Consider the following 17,957-nt stretch of genomic DNA (forward strand, 5'->3'; position numbering starts at 1 on the left):
TCCAGCCGCATTGCCATTACACACAGTTGCTGCATATTGTCGGCGTAATTAAGTTTACTCTCCTTTTACAAGACCCAAAAGCAAATTCTGGCCACATTAACTGGCAAACAAAACCGCAATGCCAAATGTGTTGGCGACCAGTCAAAGACGAGAAATCCTGTCAGAGTCAGAATCGAAGGGGGAAACAAACGGCGTGTGGTCTTCCTTCATCAATGTGTTAATGCTAATTGTTATTGTAGTTTAACCTGCTACTGCTAGTTAAGGTTAAGGGTGCAGGGTGCTGCTAGTCGGATGGGGAAACTTAAACTGCCTGCCGCTTACCTCAAATTGAATTAGACTCATGTGTGGTCTGCCAGTTGAGACAGTTTCCAACTTCCAAACTCAATTTGGCAGCTCAAAAAAGTTTTCCTAGCTGCACTTGCAAAAAACCTACTGCCAAAAAACGACAGAAAACATTAAACCAAAAAGGGGGAAGAACCAGCTTCAACTTTGGTGCGCAAAACGAAAAAAAACCAAATGAATGTGTTTTACGAACTGCGTGATTTATTGCTTGAATATTTTGCACAGTGTAAAAGAACTGAGCTATTTTTGCACGCCAAATAAAATCAGAGCGGAATTGTATTAAAAAGTTTGCTTTTTTGGCAGCCTTACGCCAAATTGTTAAACAAAACGACCCATCAAAGTTAGCAAAGTGAGTGGATAGAACGCCTGAAATGGAAGTGAAAAGCAGTGTTTGAATTTTTCTAAACGAATTGCTACATACATATGTACATATGTATAAATGTATGGTCTGATCTTTGTCAAACTAAACATTGTTGTGATACTCTTTAAACTTAGTAGACAAGTTACTCTATCGCTTAACTTTTTCACGGTCAAATTGTCTTTGATCTGTTTAACAAAAAGTAAATAAATAAGTGTAGAGTTTTGAGAACAGAATCTTAACACTAATTATTCCCCTTCTACTACTTTAGAAACAATCTAGGAATTCGATTGGAAAATAAAATTTCCATAACAGTGTAAGAAATGCCTCGCTAACATTATTCTTAAAATTAAAGTCCATCTACTTAAAAATGCACTGTTTTTTTTTTTTACTATCGCCGTATGCCATAATAATAACTGGAAATGTGTTTTATGTCATCTTCGTGTCCTTTGTGTCCTACTCTCCGTCTCTCTCTTTCTCTCTTCTCGATGCGCTTTTTATGTGAGTGAAGAAAAAGTTTTTCGCTTGTTGTTTGACAAATTGTTTTTCTTTGCTTTTTTTTTGTTTTCTTCAATGTCTAAAGGAAATAAAGGGCAACATTCAACTGTAAACTGTAATCGGGAAACCGGAGAGACTCACACAGAGTAGAATGTGGAGTCGTGGCCACCGATGCCATCAATGTGTAATGAATGTGGGCGGGATGAATTGGATGGAGAGAAAAGTTTAAAACGCGAACACCGAGAATCAGAAACAATAGCAGACAGAGGCGTTACTGGCAACGAGGCGAGGCGACTGGAGGGCAGTTCCTGATGGGTCCTCTCCATATCCCATCGTTGTGGCCCTTTGGTGTCCAGTCCCTGTTCGTGTTGCCGTGTCAGTTAACAAACTTTTTGCCGTTTGCCGTCGCCTGCGGCTGCAATGGCGCATAAATTAGCAAACATGAAGCGGGCCAAGCGCGTGACTGTTGTCTCTGAGGCAGAAGGAGGCGAATGGTCCAGCCACCCATGACCCTTTTGATCTCTTTCACAGCAAACCAGAATGAGTAACTGATTGACTATCTATACATATATATCCATATATGTATGTGTGTGTGTGTGTGGGGGAATTTTCATTCGTTATACCGCTGCAAATTAGTCATGTCCATGTGGTCCACTAAGGATATTGTCCCTTGCTCCATTTGCTGCCCCTTTCATTTGCAATTAAAGCGCTTGCCTTCTGCCCAAAAAAATTCACTAGAGCAATTAATTAAAAACTTTGCAGCACGATGCAATTGGAGCAAGAGAAGAGTGCAACATGAATGACTATAGTGTCCTCCATATAGACGTCGGGATACGCCCGGGTGCATGGCTGTGGTTTTTTGGTTACCATTGCCACTGTCACTGCCAATGGATATGACTGAGCGGGGACACAAAGCTCTAAAAATATTTTTTCAGCTGACTAAAATTTCGTGCAAATGATTTTAGTCTCTTATTTTTATACGTGTGTCATTTAATTAAAAACTACGAATTCATTGCAGGTGTGAATGAGCCAACAGTATAGAAATAAATAAATTTTTTAGTAGCGGATTACGAGCAACTAACTATCAAATTTTCAACTGAATATTTCATTCAGTAAAGTAAACTATATTCAAATGAGTATTGTTTGAATTGGGAGGATTAAAAAAGTTATGATTGTTGAAAAAAGCCACAAATTCCAATAAATAAATAATATTGTATGATAAATCATAATTAGACTACTTTAACCTTACAAAATTATCTAATTATAACAAAAATGGAAATCAGTAAAACATAAGAACATTAATTTTTGTTGTGTTGTTATTTTTCATTATTATTTGTCAGGAAGCTAGGGAACTCGTTTTTATGCTTTTTTAAGAAATCTCTCTTATTATTATTAGGATGTAGTCTTTTAAGTCTATTTAATTTGAGCGTATTAAGTATACGACGTATGTGCCAGCAATTAGAAGGAGCAGCCCCCAGAAGTATGCAACAAAAATAAACAATAAAGCACCCATTGAAGCTTGCGAATTTCCATTCGGTTGTTGCTTGTTCTCCTTTTTTGTCTTGTTGTTTGCTTCGTTTCATTTTTTTTTTTTAAGGTTCTTTGTAATTTGTATTAAAATTATGCAGATTAAATGTGGCAGCAGCCAAGTGACATTAAATTCGCATAAGGCGAGGCAGCGGCAAGAACAACAATAATAATAACAACATTGTGGCGAGAAACAAGATGTCTAAATAATAAAAAGCATCTTGGAGTTGTTTTTGGCTTGCGTCGCACAAGTTGATTGAATAAATCACAGCAGGTAAATTTTACTCGACATGCGTGTGAGAACAACAGACATCAACCCCGACCCTGACCCCGATACCGATCAGGATCCGCACGCCTCACACACATACATACATACATATATAAATATAAAACTGACTGCGGCATGCAAAATTTATATACAAGTCCTCAGACTTGTTCTTAACCTCACAGTCTTCAAGCTAACAGTGTAAAGTTTGCTGTTGCTGTATTTGCTTTTTTTGTCTGTCAGTGTGTGTGGGGTGCTTTTTTTTATAACCCGGCAACAATTTGGCCAAGTAGCTGTAAAGCAAGTGAGATAACTCAGACATAAACTTGGTCGAGCGGCCCTTGGTGTCATTGTCCTGCCCCTGGTTTGGGTTCGTATTTTTGGGCATGACTCTAGCTCTGCTGTTGATGCTTTTTCATGCCTCATTATGCCAACAGTGTGTAACAATTTGGTGAGGCAGCCTCTGAAATAAATTCAATCCCGGCCCTGGGCAGAAGAGTAACCGAAAAAAATAAAGAATTAAATTAGTTTGCATTTGTATTTGATGCGCGCACTTAAAGTTACAAGGATCCCTTTTTATTCCTTTCTGCCACAGTTTAGTATGAGCAGAGTAGGTATACAAGTTTTATTTTAGCTAACTGATTGCTTGGGGATTAGTTTTAATAAAAGAATTGAAAATGAACCGTGTAACGTGTAAGGCAAATTTTGTCTCTGCTTCTCTTTTACACTTTACATAAAAAATTTAATTAAAAATAAATGTTTGAAAGTTAAGTTATGCCCTTTTCTCACTAAAGCAACAAATGTTAGTCAAATTTGACGATATCCTGTTCATATTATATGAAAGTTTTTCTCAATCATATACAGCTGGTACAGTTGCGGAATCTAAATAATATAATCTATGAAAATTGCCTTTTAAATGTATCAAATGACAAGTCCAATATCAAAACCATCCTGCGAACTGCCACAAGGCGTTCATATTTAATTATCGTGGGAATTAAAAATCTATTTTGCAAGACAGAAATCATTTTGTATACTAGTAATGTGTATAAATATGAGAGTAGAACTCTAAACCTTGAACTTGCAGAAAATATCTGCGTCATTTGCGACCTTCGATTTTAAAAACCAAAGGGTTTTTCCTAGTACTATCCTATTAAATATGCTAGTTAGAAGAATTAAAATAATGGTCGATTGATTTAAGTTCTATAAATATTTGCCACAATTGTAACCTTGAAACTGTATAGAAAGTAAGCAAAGGAATTTAAACGCCCACATGAATGCATTCTAAATGAGTTATACCCAAGCAAAGACACACGATTCAATTGTCTGCACTTGCAGTTGATTGAAAGTAATATTGATTTGAGATATGAAAGCCAGAGACCTTAATCTGACTACAATGAAGGAATAGATATATTCTGTATAGAATAGAATGAGACTGGAAAAGAGTCAGAAAACTAAAAGGACTTGTTTCTTATGTTATTCAATTTGGTCTACATCATCATGGTTTTCTATTATAATTTAAATATTTTTAATTTTGAAATTGATGTACGCTAATACAATGTTATTTGAACCCCTTCGTGCAATTTTTGCTCATTGTTAACGAGTTTTGTTTCGTTTTTGTGTAGAATTTTGAAATATTAATTAACCATCTCGTTAGCAACAATAATGAAATGTCAAATCGGATTCACGCCTTTTCGACGCCTTGGCATAATTAAGACTAAAAACGCTACAATTTAAGTGAGAAACTTTTAAAAGCTCATTAATGCATAAATTTTGTAGAGCCTTTAAATAGACGTGTCAGGGCCAACAGCTAATTAGTTGGGTTCTTAACCATAAGTCAACAATGGCAAGTCTTCAGTTCCATGGTGGCATTTCTGAGGACTTCAGCTATGATACTGAACTGGATGAGCCGCGTGAGCCACATCTTTTTCGGTTTCACATGATATTACAACTGATGTTTGGAATGAAACCATCACCAAAAATGCCAAAATTTATGCCCACTTGGGCACAGTCCGTGTTTAGTGTTGTGGCGAAAACCTACTGTGTTCTAGTAATCTTTAGCTCACTTCATTTGGGTGTTCTGTTTACTAAGACAACGTTGGATGCTCTGCCCACCGGTGAACTGCAACGCATTACAGATGCACTCACAATGACAATTATTTACTACTTCACAGCCTATTCGACCACTTATTGGTGCGTAAGATCGCGGCGGCTGCATGAGTATTTACAACAAATCAATCAGGAGTATCGTCATCATTCCCTGGCTGGGGTAAGCTTCGTCAATAGTTATGCCGCCTACAATATCTCGAGAAATTTCACTGTGATCTGGATCGGTGCCTGTCTGGGTGGTGTGATATTCTGGGGAATTACACCCTTGGTGCTTGGCTCACATATTCTTCCGTTATCATGTTGGTATCCATTCGATGCTCTGGCTCCGAAAACATATCCTTGGATTTATGCCACACAGCTTTATGGTCAGGTTTTAGTGGGAGTTGTATTTGGAATAGGCGGATCTCTATTTGTGACTTTATCCTTGCTGCTGTTGGCCCAATTTGATGTCCTTTACTGTAGTCTCAAGAATCTAGATGCGCATGCAATGCTACTTTCAGGCCAGAATGCAAAATTCCTAGGGTGAGTATGGATTCTATGAGTGGATTAGATTGGTTCCATACTGTCTGTTCATTATGTTTAATAGTGCTTTGCAGAAAAAATTGCTACTGGATCCAAGTAATTGCGAGCTAAATCAATATGCCTTATTAAAGGAGCATCCGACAGATTTGTTTCCGCTGACTCTTGCCAAGCAGAGATCAAGACCGGATTCCGCCCTTCGTCACGGTTTTATTCAGTGCATATTGCTACATCGCTTTATCTTACGATGCGCTGCCGAGTTGGAGAATCTCTTTAGCCCATATTGCCTGGTGAAATCCCTGCAGATCACTTTACAATTATGTTTGCTGGTTTTCGTCGGTGTCTCCGGACAGCATGATTTACTTGGTATTATCAATCAAATTCAATACTTTTCTTTGACTCTGTTCGAGCTTTTGATGTTCACCTATTGCGGGGAGTTACTCCGTCGTCATAGCGTTCGGGCGGGAGAGGCTTATTGGAGAGGTGACTGGTGGAAGGATGCTCATCATATACGACAGGATGTACTTATCTTTCTCATAAATAGTCGGCGGGCTGTACAAGTTACAGCTGGAAAGTTTTATGTAATGGATGTCAATCGATTGAGATCCGTAAGCAGCTTATTCCATTTTCACATTTAGGCCGCTAATCTTTAACCTGTTTAAATTTCAGGTTATAACTCAAGCATTTAGCTTTCTAACTCTGCTCCAAAAATTGGCCGCAAAGAAGACCGAGACGGAAAATTAGTCCTGCTCCTACCGTTACCGTTACCCCCGACATACACATTGTTTATCTGTGTGTTAATATTTATTTTGCTCATTAAAAACAAAGTCGAGTAAAATGCAAATAATATTTGCGTTTCCGCGTTTTTCTGTTTGCTTAACATTTTACAGCGACAGCTGTGATTCCTTTTTTGCCAAACGTGTTCCTTTCGCATTCGAAATATCTTATCGCCCTGGGCCTGCCACTGATAAAAACTCCAAGTTCTGGGAAACCTATCTCAAGCAGATATAGGGAAAGTATGCATATCGAATTGTTGATGCCCTTAACAATGCCATTTAGCTTGGGGTGAATTAGTGTCATAGAAAAGTCTCTATGCCTGTTTTGCCTTGGCAGACATGGGACCATAAACAACACGTTCGTCTATCTTTTGGGTAAACTTTTCAAGATTTGAGAACAGCCTAAAAGTCGTCTTTAATTTTGCGATATACGCACACATAAAACGTATGGTAAAGTTTTCAACTCATTTGCGCTTTGCATTTTTCATTGTGCCAAAGACACACACGCACACACACATACACACATATACACCTACTTACATACAGACACATTTCAACGGTACAAAGTTTTCTTTGGTGACTTGGCATAATTTGGTTTGGCGCCCGTAAGCATGCTACGTGTGTGTATTTATAGTGACTCATTTGTTTCAGTTTTTGTTGCCTATTTTTCCGGGGTCCGTTCAGATTATTACCTTCTTGCTCTTTTCACATTGTACTTTGTATTTCCATTTTGCTACAGTTCGTTTCGGAAATGCCTTTTACTTTCCTTTTTTTTTTGTTTTCCGCTTCTCCTCGATGCTAACTACCTTTATGCGTGTCTGCTTGGAGAAACCAGCAGGAATCAGGACATTTATATAATATGATATTTGATAAGAATAGTGCACAGCAAAAGCTGACAGAGCTTTAGATAAATGTGTTTGCTTGGGATTCTTTTTTTCCAATGGCCATGCTTCTGCTGTGTAGAATAGAGTTAATGTCATGGCAACGTGAATGGAATGAATATGAAGACTTGAACACATTAGCGGCTCCCAAACAGACAAGAATTGCTCAATTTAAGAGCAAGCCTGAAAGAAAATTACATTTAATAGCAAGTTGAATTGTTTTCCAATTGTAGACCTCAATTTATGCAAACGAAATTCGTCCAAGAACTTGCTAGAAAATTAGCTGGAATAGAATAAATTTAAAGGTTTAAAGTAAAATTTTTAATGTTGGTCTATTCAACGGCAGTAAGTTAGAATAGCTTTGTAAACTATTTCAACATTAATATATGTATGTATGGAGAAGGACACCCTAGTCAGTGAATTGTTAAAGAAGTGAATGCGAAAATAAAAACTTTGTTGGCCCGCATAACACTGACATGGCCCAGCCACAGGCATGTTGTCCGCCTGCCACTCACTGCCTGAACCATCACCCCTAACCAGTCGTCCTACCACCTACCAATCCGATCTGTCGACAACTTTGAAGTAGTCTACTGAAATTAAATTAACACAAAGGCATGCCGTGTCAACTTTTTCGGCAGTCAGCTGGCGGCATTTTAATTGAAAGCAATCAATATGACAAAGAACCGGCGGCATTCTACAAATCTCGACACCAAAATGTTCCTAGGAATTGGCATTAAAAGTCTACACAAAAAAATTTTAAACCAAAACAAATAAAACAATGTTTATTGTTGTAACGATTTTTATATACGTTATCATTAAAATTAATTAGTTAATTTAAATTGAAGTACATATGGAAAAGTTTGTAAACTCTTAATCAAATGGCAAAAAGAACTTGAGGGTGAGCTAGTAAATAAGTGATAACTGGACTTAAAGTTGTCCTAAAACTAAACGTGTTTTAATCAAATTAACAGTTTTACGGTTAGTGAAAAGTAATTTGATTAAATTTTTAAACTTTCGTTCACGAAATTATATAAACAATTGCCTAAAAGTCTATTGTTAATTTACCTATAAAGCCTTTGCAGGTTGTCACCTGTTTCAATTATTGCCTAGCAGTGTCCTTAAGAAAATCTGCCATCTGACACATAATTGAATCAATAAGATGGAAGGAAGAAAGCTGAAAAGGTATTGTCATATATTTAAGTAATTTGATTACTGGGCTGATTATTATTCAATTTCTCCCTCTCTTAGTTGGAGTCCATAAATGAATTGTGAATTTTACAAGTTAATTGTCTTTGGATTGTGGATACCATATCAAATAGTTTAATGCCAGCAGCTTGGTTCTGTTATGACATAGAAATTAGAAGGAAATCACCAGGTGGTTCAGTTCAGATTTCTGACTGCGGGCAGCACAAAGGAGTTGACATGCAAGGACATTGTTGAATCAAAGCCACAACTCCAACTACAACAACAACAAAGACCAATATGTGTTTGTATAATTTGCTGCTAGTTCTGTCAAATAAATAGAATTAGGTGTTTGTTGGATGTGTGTTTCTGGTCCTTCTCATATATCAAATGCATTGAAATTAGATGGCTTTCAATGTCATCTGCTTTAACACCTTGCCAGTTGATTTTGAAATGTCATAATTCGAACGTATTTCAAAGGGGGAAGTTAAAGCTACATTAATGTTCTCACTTTACTGTTTCTCACAATGGTAAATCCCAATCGTAGTGGCCATTAAATGTGCAACACGCAACATTTGGCTATAAATCATTGCAATCGAATCCGAGTTTTCATAGCAGGTGCAGCAGCGAATAACATATACACAAACAAACATGGATACCTGTAAATGCATGTGAATGAACAGTATTGTTTTCCCACATATGTACCTACCTATAAAATGTCCATTTGCCCATCCACTGGGTAGCCAAATGCAGTGTGTGTGTGCCAACCACTTGATACCCTGCAATATGGTCTATCATTCCATTGGCTAATTTAACAACTGCACTCTGCAAATTGAAAGAAACATTTTTCAACTTTAGTTGGCCAAACTTTGATACTTACTTTTCCATTAAGTTAACACTTCATCAATTTCCAAGGTGTTTATCTAGGCCAGCACTTTATGTTTTGTAATCCCTTTCATCGGCTGCATTGTTGGCCGGTAAAAAATATTTCACGGCAACTGTGGCTTGCGTTTCCTTTGTTATGGCCATTGATATGTCCGAGCAATAAACAAGTAAAGCATTCATGTACGGACTTTTTGTTTTGCCGATTTAAATGGCAACTTTTGCTGCACCCCAACTAGCATTTTCCACTTTCCCAACCTCTCACTCGGCTCTGTCGTCTCTGTCTTTCTGTTTCTGTTTCTGCATTAACAGACAGTGAAATAAATATTTTCAATACTGAAAAACCCCATTAAGAGAAAGTCCATGCATGTTTGCTTTGCGGGTTCAATTTTTTTTTCTGTCTTCCCAACTCCAGTCCCGATTCAATCCTATCGCTTTTAAATGTCAACATTGAAAAGCGCACTCGAGTTTCCGTTTTTCTTTTTTTAAGTTGGTTACATTTTAACCATTTAACTGGTCTTGGCGTACTTGGCCAAAAAATATCAAGTTGCTGTTTATAACTTTTTCGCTTTTCTGATGAGAGTGGCCAAAAGATAGGGCGGCGTTTTTAACGGCCGCATCAGCTGCCACGCCTCCTATTCTTTGGCACTTTATGAGCTCTTAAAGCTGCAAATAAAATTAAGAGACGCTGAGTAGTCGCAATTTTTGACTTTACTTACTTTTTTTTTCTTTTACTGCTTTCGTCCTAAAGTTTTTGCCACTTTGTTTTTTGGGGCCATTTTGTGGCCTGTTGAAAAAAGGTCCCTAAAAATTTGCTTTGCTGTGGGCATTAGTGTGCATTAATTTTTCAAGTACTTTGAAATGATGATCATTTAACTAATAAATAACGTTTCTGGGCGAATAATTTTCCATCAAGGCCATTTCATTCATTGCCATTCAGGATTCATGAGTCGCCCACAGCATTGCATTGACAGTCTGAGCCATGCGAATTGCGCAACGTGGGCAGATGTTGTGGGTGTAATCAATTCAATTGCATTTTCATTTCTCTAGAGATATACATTTTCATAGAGAAATCTATTTTTGGACTACATTGCGCACATTCATGTGTTTGAGTTGTAAGTGATGTTGAGTGTTTGGCAAATTGTCTTGCTATTTTTTATTTAGTCGTCTTCATTGATTTCGTTTAAATGTTTATAAAATTCTCAACAATTTATTTGTAGACTAATTGGCCCGCTTTCCCTATATAATTTGACTGTTGAACTGCTGGTGTCAATTCTGAAGAAGATTCAAATTATTGTGCGGGGGCACAGAAAACTGAAGTAAGTAGGTCGCCGTTTCGATTTCGGTATACCATGCATCAAGTAAAAATAACTAAGGACCAAATGAAAAGGCCATCTCGCTCATGGTCAACTTTCCTTATGGCCCACTTAGTGAATAACGTTTATATGCTTAACTTGGCTAGTTTTAATCCAATTTCAAAATTAGTTTTCAAGGTTTAAGTGCAAAGTAAAGACATAAACTTTATAAATTGACAATAAATGATGGAATTATTAGATTGCAAAGTAAAGATTATTTCAGAATTATTCAGAAACTTTGCAAATAAATCATGCTAATTCTACCTATTTTCCTCAGACTTTAGTTTAAACGAACTTTGATCTGTTACATTAATTTGAGCGACTTTAACGTACTCTTCTCATTCTCTGGTTGCAAGGTATACAAACCTCAATTTCGTTGGAATGTTTAATTGAGTAAAACATCAAATGGAAATAAAATGCGTTGGCTGTAATCGATGCTATCATCACATTCAGCTGTTGACCTGTTGAATAGCCATTAAACAGATGTGTTCCATGGGTTTTTGTTTTTTGATTTAATGCACATTTAATACAAATCATAAACATTCTGAAAACATTTAAAAACAAATAAAATGTATATCAATATTTTGGATTTTGTGTTATCATTAAGCAATTATTACTAATATGTTATACATATTTCAATTAACTAGATTGTGTGTCTTTGACTTAGGATTACGACTAGCATAGTACACACACACACACATACACACATTTTTAATATATGGGGAAATTGGGAAGGGGTGGAGGGGGGATATGTCGTTTTGATACCTATGTATAAGTACATATTTATTTTGAGTTAAATGTGATTTGACAACTATTTGAACATTTTAAGTTTAATTTTTGTTTTTATCTTTTGATTGGGCAATTTATTAAATTCATTTTGTAAAAATGTTCCATCAAGTGTTGAATTGCATGGAAACCTGGTTTTTTGTTTACCCTATTTAATTAGTTTGTTAGTTTGATTGGTTGGTTTGCTTAATTGGTGGTATACATAGATACATACATACACTTACATTTATAATTAATATGAACTAAAAATTAAACCATCTGTCAGCCACTTTACTAATCACATACTTGGTTTTGTTGTTTAATATAATCTAATCAGAATTGGGCTAGACAATTATTCATCTCTAAATACACAATAAAATTAAATGCCCCATGGGTATTATTGTTGTTATTTTTTTGTTTTGTTTTCTACATTTCATACATGGATTTCTATAATTGATTTCTATATACATCGAACATATATTGATAGCACCTAAGCATACACAGATTTTAACTACTTAGTTCGTATTATCTATTGTTTATCTATATTTACAATATATTCATTTTGTTTTTTAATTAGCTATCGGTAAAAGCGTTTTGTCACCATGCTCCCCTTCTTGACTTAGTTTTACCACATGTATCTAATATATTTCTTTTAAGACAATGTGCTATACATATAGCCTAAGCCAAGTAAAATGTTTGTTGTGATTTGTTTTGCTTGTTTTTATCTCAACTACATTACATTTTCAGCCTACATACATACATACATATATTTAGCTTTACGAGTTGGTTTTAAATTCGTATATTTATCAAATAGTTTATTGTGCCAGACAATATTCATGAGTATTTTTTTTATAGTCAACAACATATTAGCTAACGTTTTCCGTTTGGCTTATTTATACAAGTGCCAAAAAACTTTATTTCACAAATTTGAAAACCAATAACTTGGAGGGGGGGTCAATTGGAATACAATGGAGATAGAGACTGCAACAGACAGTGCGGGGACAAAATGAAGACAAGTTGGTAACTTTCTAATAAGACACAATAATGCCTGCAAAAGTTCTCAATAACTGTCAAAGTTGATATAAATAAAATTCCCTGCAGACATTCTTGTATATAAATACGACTTATTGAGTTTTAAGACTGGCATTGAGAGGACTTCCAGTTAACTTCATTTTTCTCATTGTCATATTTAAATCGTATCCTCTTTAAGGATATATGTATATATAGAGAAGTAAAAATCATGCTATTTACTTTAACTTTTAACTTTTGGTGTAGTGTATACAAAATGCAAAGGTTTTTTTTTTGTTTTTTCAAATTTACTTGTAAAAAGCATATGTCTATATAGTATACAGCGGAAGAGGAAGTGGAAGGGGAAGCTTGCTTTTGTTGTTTGCCCTGCAGACGACTATTAAAGTTCAATGAAGTTTCTTGTGAGAGTGACACTTTTCGACTCACCAAACCGAACTGCCTACCGACCTGTTCCTGCCCCTGACCCCGGCTCTGATGTAGCCGTTTCTGTCCTCCTCAATGTTGGCGCTTCAATGAAGTGGAAAAAATATTTCCGCTGGCGATAAAATAGCTATAAATTTTCAAGTGCCAACGGCAGTGTTGGCTCGAATAGAGCGGTGGGGGGTTAAATATGTAGGAGACGGAGGAGACGAGCACTTTGGCTGCTTGCTGAAAATTTGTCAAAAAATGTGTGTTTTGTCTTCCTTTTGAGGCTCGGTTAGCGTTCCAAATTGCTCAACATTTTCTGTGTGAGGTGTCATCGAGCGAGGCTTTTGAGTGGGTGTCACTAATGGCGTCATTACCTATCTATCTGTCTGTCTCATTCTGGTGTTCATCGTTGTTCAGGTCTTGCATTACTTTGTGGAAACTCTCAGCCAAATGGCTTTCATTATTGTTGTTGTTGTTGTTGTTGTCAGTATTGTTCTAGTTCCTTCTGGAATTGTTGTTGTTGCTGTTGTTGTACTTTGATGTGCTCTAAGCAGCTGCTTATTTTAGACCCATTCCCATTCCCTATTGCCACAAAGCAACTTCGGCCTCCGCCTTGAAGTTAAGGTTGATGGTTCAACTTCTTACGTGACCAGCTGAAATTTTTCATTTGCCCACAAAAATAAAACCAAATGAATGAACTTTTCAAATAAAAATAGCAATCTGCCTGTCGACCACAACAGCAGCAACAACAAAAGTCAAAAATCTCTGGGATTTGTGTACGTGGCATTCGGTTTAATGATTTTTTTTTTTTTTTTACCCACCATGAAAATGTTATTTTTGCGGTTACAAAATTTGACATAAATTTAATGTATAATTGCAAATTGCCAAACGAATGTTCTCACTTATTGATTGCAATTTGTTTAATCAGATTTGGTTTAGCCAATGTCAAAATATTTATTATTTGTATTGAACATAAATATTTAATCAATGGCCATAACCAGATTTGAAAAAGAAGAGACTTTCTCTGGAACGACAAATTAAAATAATAATTGCAAAATGAAATTTATATAACATTTTGATGGGATTGAGGCCATAGATAAACGAGCTGATATTGCATTCTATATAGACTTATATCTATAAACCTTGTAGAAAAGTTTAATTGAGAAAAATCTATGTTCAAAACGAAAATCGTGCACTGCAAAACGGAGTCGGTTTTCTCTTATATTAGCATTTAATATTTAACTAATCATCTGGCACTAACATAATATTTTAGATAATCTAATCTTATATACTTAATTTTCTTTACTAGTAAGTTTACTGTACTTCCATTTAAAGATTCAAAACATTCTTCCACAGTCGAAGCACAAACTCGTGCGTGTTGTGGGCTATGTTGTCTTGGTATGCCATGAAAAGTGCCGGGCATATTGTGGGTGAAGGGAGATTAAACTATTCCAGCACTTGACCAGAGCCACCAGAGTGTTCTCAATGGCATGCAAATTGAATTTTGAAATTAATTAGAGACACATAAGCACTTAAGCCTCTGGGCCAAACACATTTATAGAACCCCAGAAATCTTCACAGATATGTGTGGGCATGATTGGGACGAGTATCAACAGATTGCGCATACGACACGTTATGCGGTGAACCGCAGGTCAAGGGGTTCTCCGATACCGATTTGTCTCATTTTATGTTGCCCACTGCCCCGCCTCTTTTGAGAACACCACGATGACCTGTTGTTGTTGTTGTGGTTCTTGTACCAGCAACCATTTCCGTTCCGGGTTGTGTTCTGGCATCCTGAAAATCTACACTGGCACATTTTTGAGGCTTTGCCTTCAGTTTGCCCGGTTTGACGGGTGTTTGCTATCTGCTTGGCCGCCAGGCGCTTGTGGTGGAGTAACGGCAGAGCAGAACCTTCTTGAATGCCTGCCTAAAGACCTTATTGAAAATGGTGTAGAATATGGGATTGACCATTGAGCTGGCATAACCTAACCAGGTTACCACATCGAACACCCAGTGGCTAATGCGTTCCTCACACTCCCCACAGACAGTGGGCAACAGGTTGAGCACGAAAAACGGAGACCATAGTATGACGAATGTGAAGAAAACCACACCAAGTACCTTGGTGGCCTTTTGCTCAAGTCGTATGATTCGTCCATGGCGTGATGAATTCCTTGAAATCACACTGGAATTTCTCGAGTGATGGGAACGTACTGTCTGCTGTCGCTGTAACATGCAAGGTGATGACGAGGCGCCTCTGTTCTTGCTCCCGTTACCATCTCCACCACCGCCTGTCCCGCTTCCACTGTGGTAGTTCATGTTCTGATGACTTCTTAGCGTGGCTGAGCGCCTTAGTGGGGTGGACGATGTAGAAGTGGTTGCCGTTTTTGTGGGCGTAAGAAGTAACGAGGTGCGAACACCACCAAAGCTACTTCCTCGCCGTCGATGACGGCTCGCGTCCCATGTGACTACTGAGGCAGTCTTGGATATGCTGAGCTTACGCCTTCCAGGGCAAGGTGTTCCTGGAGCAGCTAGAAAGCCACTGCTATCGCTTTGCACCGTTAGCGAACTGCCACTAACGCCTTGATGATGAGCAGAATGCGGACTGAGGGTTGACCCGCCCATGGGTTGGTTTCCACCGGCACCACCAGACCCAGTGCCTCCTGAACCACATGCACTTACACTAGATGTCAGAGCCTTTTTATTACCACTGCTGCACAGGAGCAGCTCCATTTCACTTGGTGAACTGCTGACAACAGTTGTTGTTGTTGTTGTCACCTTAAAGGCTGTCGATATTATCTTAACCTCTGCCGTCTTTACGCAATTCTGCAACGGCCGATCTCCAAAATACGGACATGTGCACACCGATGGCAATTGCAAATAGTCGGATTGCGGATGTGTTTGACCTCCGCTAACCTGACACTGTTTAGACTGTTGTTGCTCCAGCTCCGTGTCCGAGTGACAAGCCTTGCTAATCGATGTCGATTTCGATAGTTGCTCATTATGTGTAGTCGTGGGCTCCTCGTCATCCTCTTCATCATTGTCCAGGCTCTCTGGGAGTGTTGTGTGACGCGTGTAGAGAGCATTTTTGGGCAAACTATTGTGACGCTTGTGCCGTCTAAGTGAGGATGTGGGTGTATCTTGTTCTTCGTCAGCCTCATCATTGCCCGCTCGTTTTTCACGTCCAGATACGGCTGACGAGGCACGTCTACGTTTCTTGTAGGCTCGCAGACGTTGTGACAACTGCGAAAGGGTTCTAAAGGGAAAAAGAAAACAAAAATGACTTTACATTTTCAAATATCAATCATTAATCCATTCAAATTGAAAAAAAAGAAACAAACGGCAGCTTAAATGCTTTACTCGTTGCCTTATACATACATATGTACATATTTAAGCGATTCTACTAAAATAATCAAAAGAATATAACAATTTTAATAGCAGCGTTTTTATTATGTATAGATCTGTTTTTAATTTGCCGCTAGCTAAAATTGCTCTAGTTTATAAATAATTCATTTCATTCGTTTTTAATATAGGTATATGTCTACAAAAAAAATCTCAATATTCTTGGCTCGCGTTTATGTCTCATACCAGTTTTCGAGTTGGCATGCATTTTTTAATTAAAATTGCTCAACGAATTGGTAAAACAGAATGCCAAATACAACACCCAAAAGTATGCCGACCAAACAAACTTACCCATGCACACACACACACATACACACAAACACAAACTCACAGCCACAAGCAGCAGAAGCAGAAGCAACAACAACAATAACATTCTCCTCAGAACCACACGCTTTGTGGTCACCTGTTTCTTGTTGTTTTTGTGCTGTTGGTTGTTGTTTTTTCTTTTTTGCATAGAAGTAGGCAACATTTTTTTTGTTTTGGTTTTGGCTTACACTAAATGCGCTTTGTGGTTGCCCGCTGTGTGTTTTACCGTTGTGTTTCACAACAAAACGTGGCTGTATATATGTGTGTTTTTTTTTTGTTTCTTTTTTCTTAAGGTTGTTTCTTTTTAGTTGTTGTTGTTGCTGCTGCTGCTGCTGCTACTACTGTTGCTGCCCGTCAGTTCTTCAGCTCATTTCGCATTCATTTTAATAAAGCGCATAAATTTTCACATTGGCTTTGCGGTTTTTTTGTTCTTGCCGCCATTTAGCTTTGCATGCAAATTCACACCGACTTCATTTGCCCAAGACGCTGGCATTGTCAGTTGGGTTATGGATGAAAATGTCGGTTGTGGGTGTCTTAAAGTATCTGCTAATGAAGATGTTGGGCCAACTGCCGAGTGTGAAAGCATTGAGCGCGTGGGGGGGAAGGGAAATTGAAAAGAGGAAGGTCTTAGCTCATTATGCAGTCTCCGCGTTTTTGATTTGTTTGCAAGGGACGTGCGCATAAATTGTGATGCGTTGAGACATGACTAAGGAGACGAGGCTGTCAGGCAGCTTCCTTTACTCCGTTGCCTTCCTTCGATATCATCATTGTGCAGTAAAAAGACAAAGACTCACTGACACTGAGTTCGTTATTGTGTTTCAGCCACAAAGGAATTAAACATCTGCCAAACTCATCTAGTCGGCATTGCCGTAAGGAAACTTGAAGGCACAGCTTTTGCTGATTGTAATGGAACCAACATACATACACACAAGAGTCTATGTGTGTGTGTATATACATACATATATATTGTATTTGGAGGGTTTTATGTCAACGCCAAGAGCCAACATCATTTGTTAAATTCTTTTGGCCTGTCAAAAATGCATGAGACGACAAATTGTCAAACAATTAAAAGTCGCTCTAGCATCCGAGTCAGCTTGGCCTCGTTTCCGTCTGCGTCTCGAATCGGGCTTAAATGGAGAGCCAATTTTGGCAAGGCGCGTACAAAAAGCTAAAGCCGAAATCCATTTTATTGATTGCGCAAATTCGTTCAACTGTCGAACAAACGGCCAAATATGATGGCACAATGGGCAGCCGAAAAATGGCATCAACTAAAAAAAAAATGAACAAAAAAAAACACGAAAAGAGCATAGTCAGAATATGGCCATATACATAAACGGAATGGGGCCAATGATGAAAGCT

At 37.7% G+C, this 17,957-nt stretch overlaps 2 protein-coding genes across 2 annotated transcripts in view; one reads left to right on the forward strand and one right to left on the reverse strand.

Moving 5' to 3' along the window:
* Positions 1-4,830: 4,830 nt before the first annotated feature.
* On the forward strand, positions 4,831-6,384 carry LOC6650989 (putative odorant receptor 85e). Its single transcript, XM_002073295.2, has 3 exons — positions 4,831-5,618; positions 5,683-6,223; positions 6,285-6,384. The coding sequence occupies exons 1-3, from the start codon at positions 4,831-4,833 to the stop codon at positions 6,357-6,359; spliced, it is 1,404 nt and encodes a 467-aa protein (XP_002073331.1). The 3' UTR covers positions 6,360-6,384.
* A 7,710-nt stretch (positions 6,385-14,094) lies between these two features.
* Positions 14,095-17,957, reverse strand: part of LOC6650990 (serine-rich adhesin for platelets) — a 37,448-nt gene continuing 33,585 nt past the window's right edge. The window contains exon 6 of the mRNA XM_002073296.4: positions 14,095-16,146. Within this exon, the coding sequence (XP_002073332.3) occupies positions 14,754-16,146 (1,393 nt within the window). The 3' untranslated portion in view covers positions 14,095-14,753. The remainder of the gene's footprint in view (positions 16,147-17,957) is intronic.

The sequence above is a fragment of the Drosophila willistoni genome, chromosome 3R, assembly GCF_018902025.1.
Source record: "Drosophila willistoni isolate 14030-0811.24 chromosome 3R, UCI_dwil_1.1, whole genome shotgun sequence".
In the NCBI taxonomy this organism is placed as follows: Eukaryota; Metazoa; Arthropoda; class Insecta; order Diptera; family Drosophilidae; genus Drosophila; species Drosophila willistoni.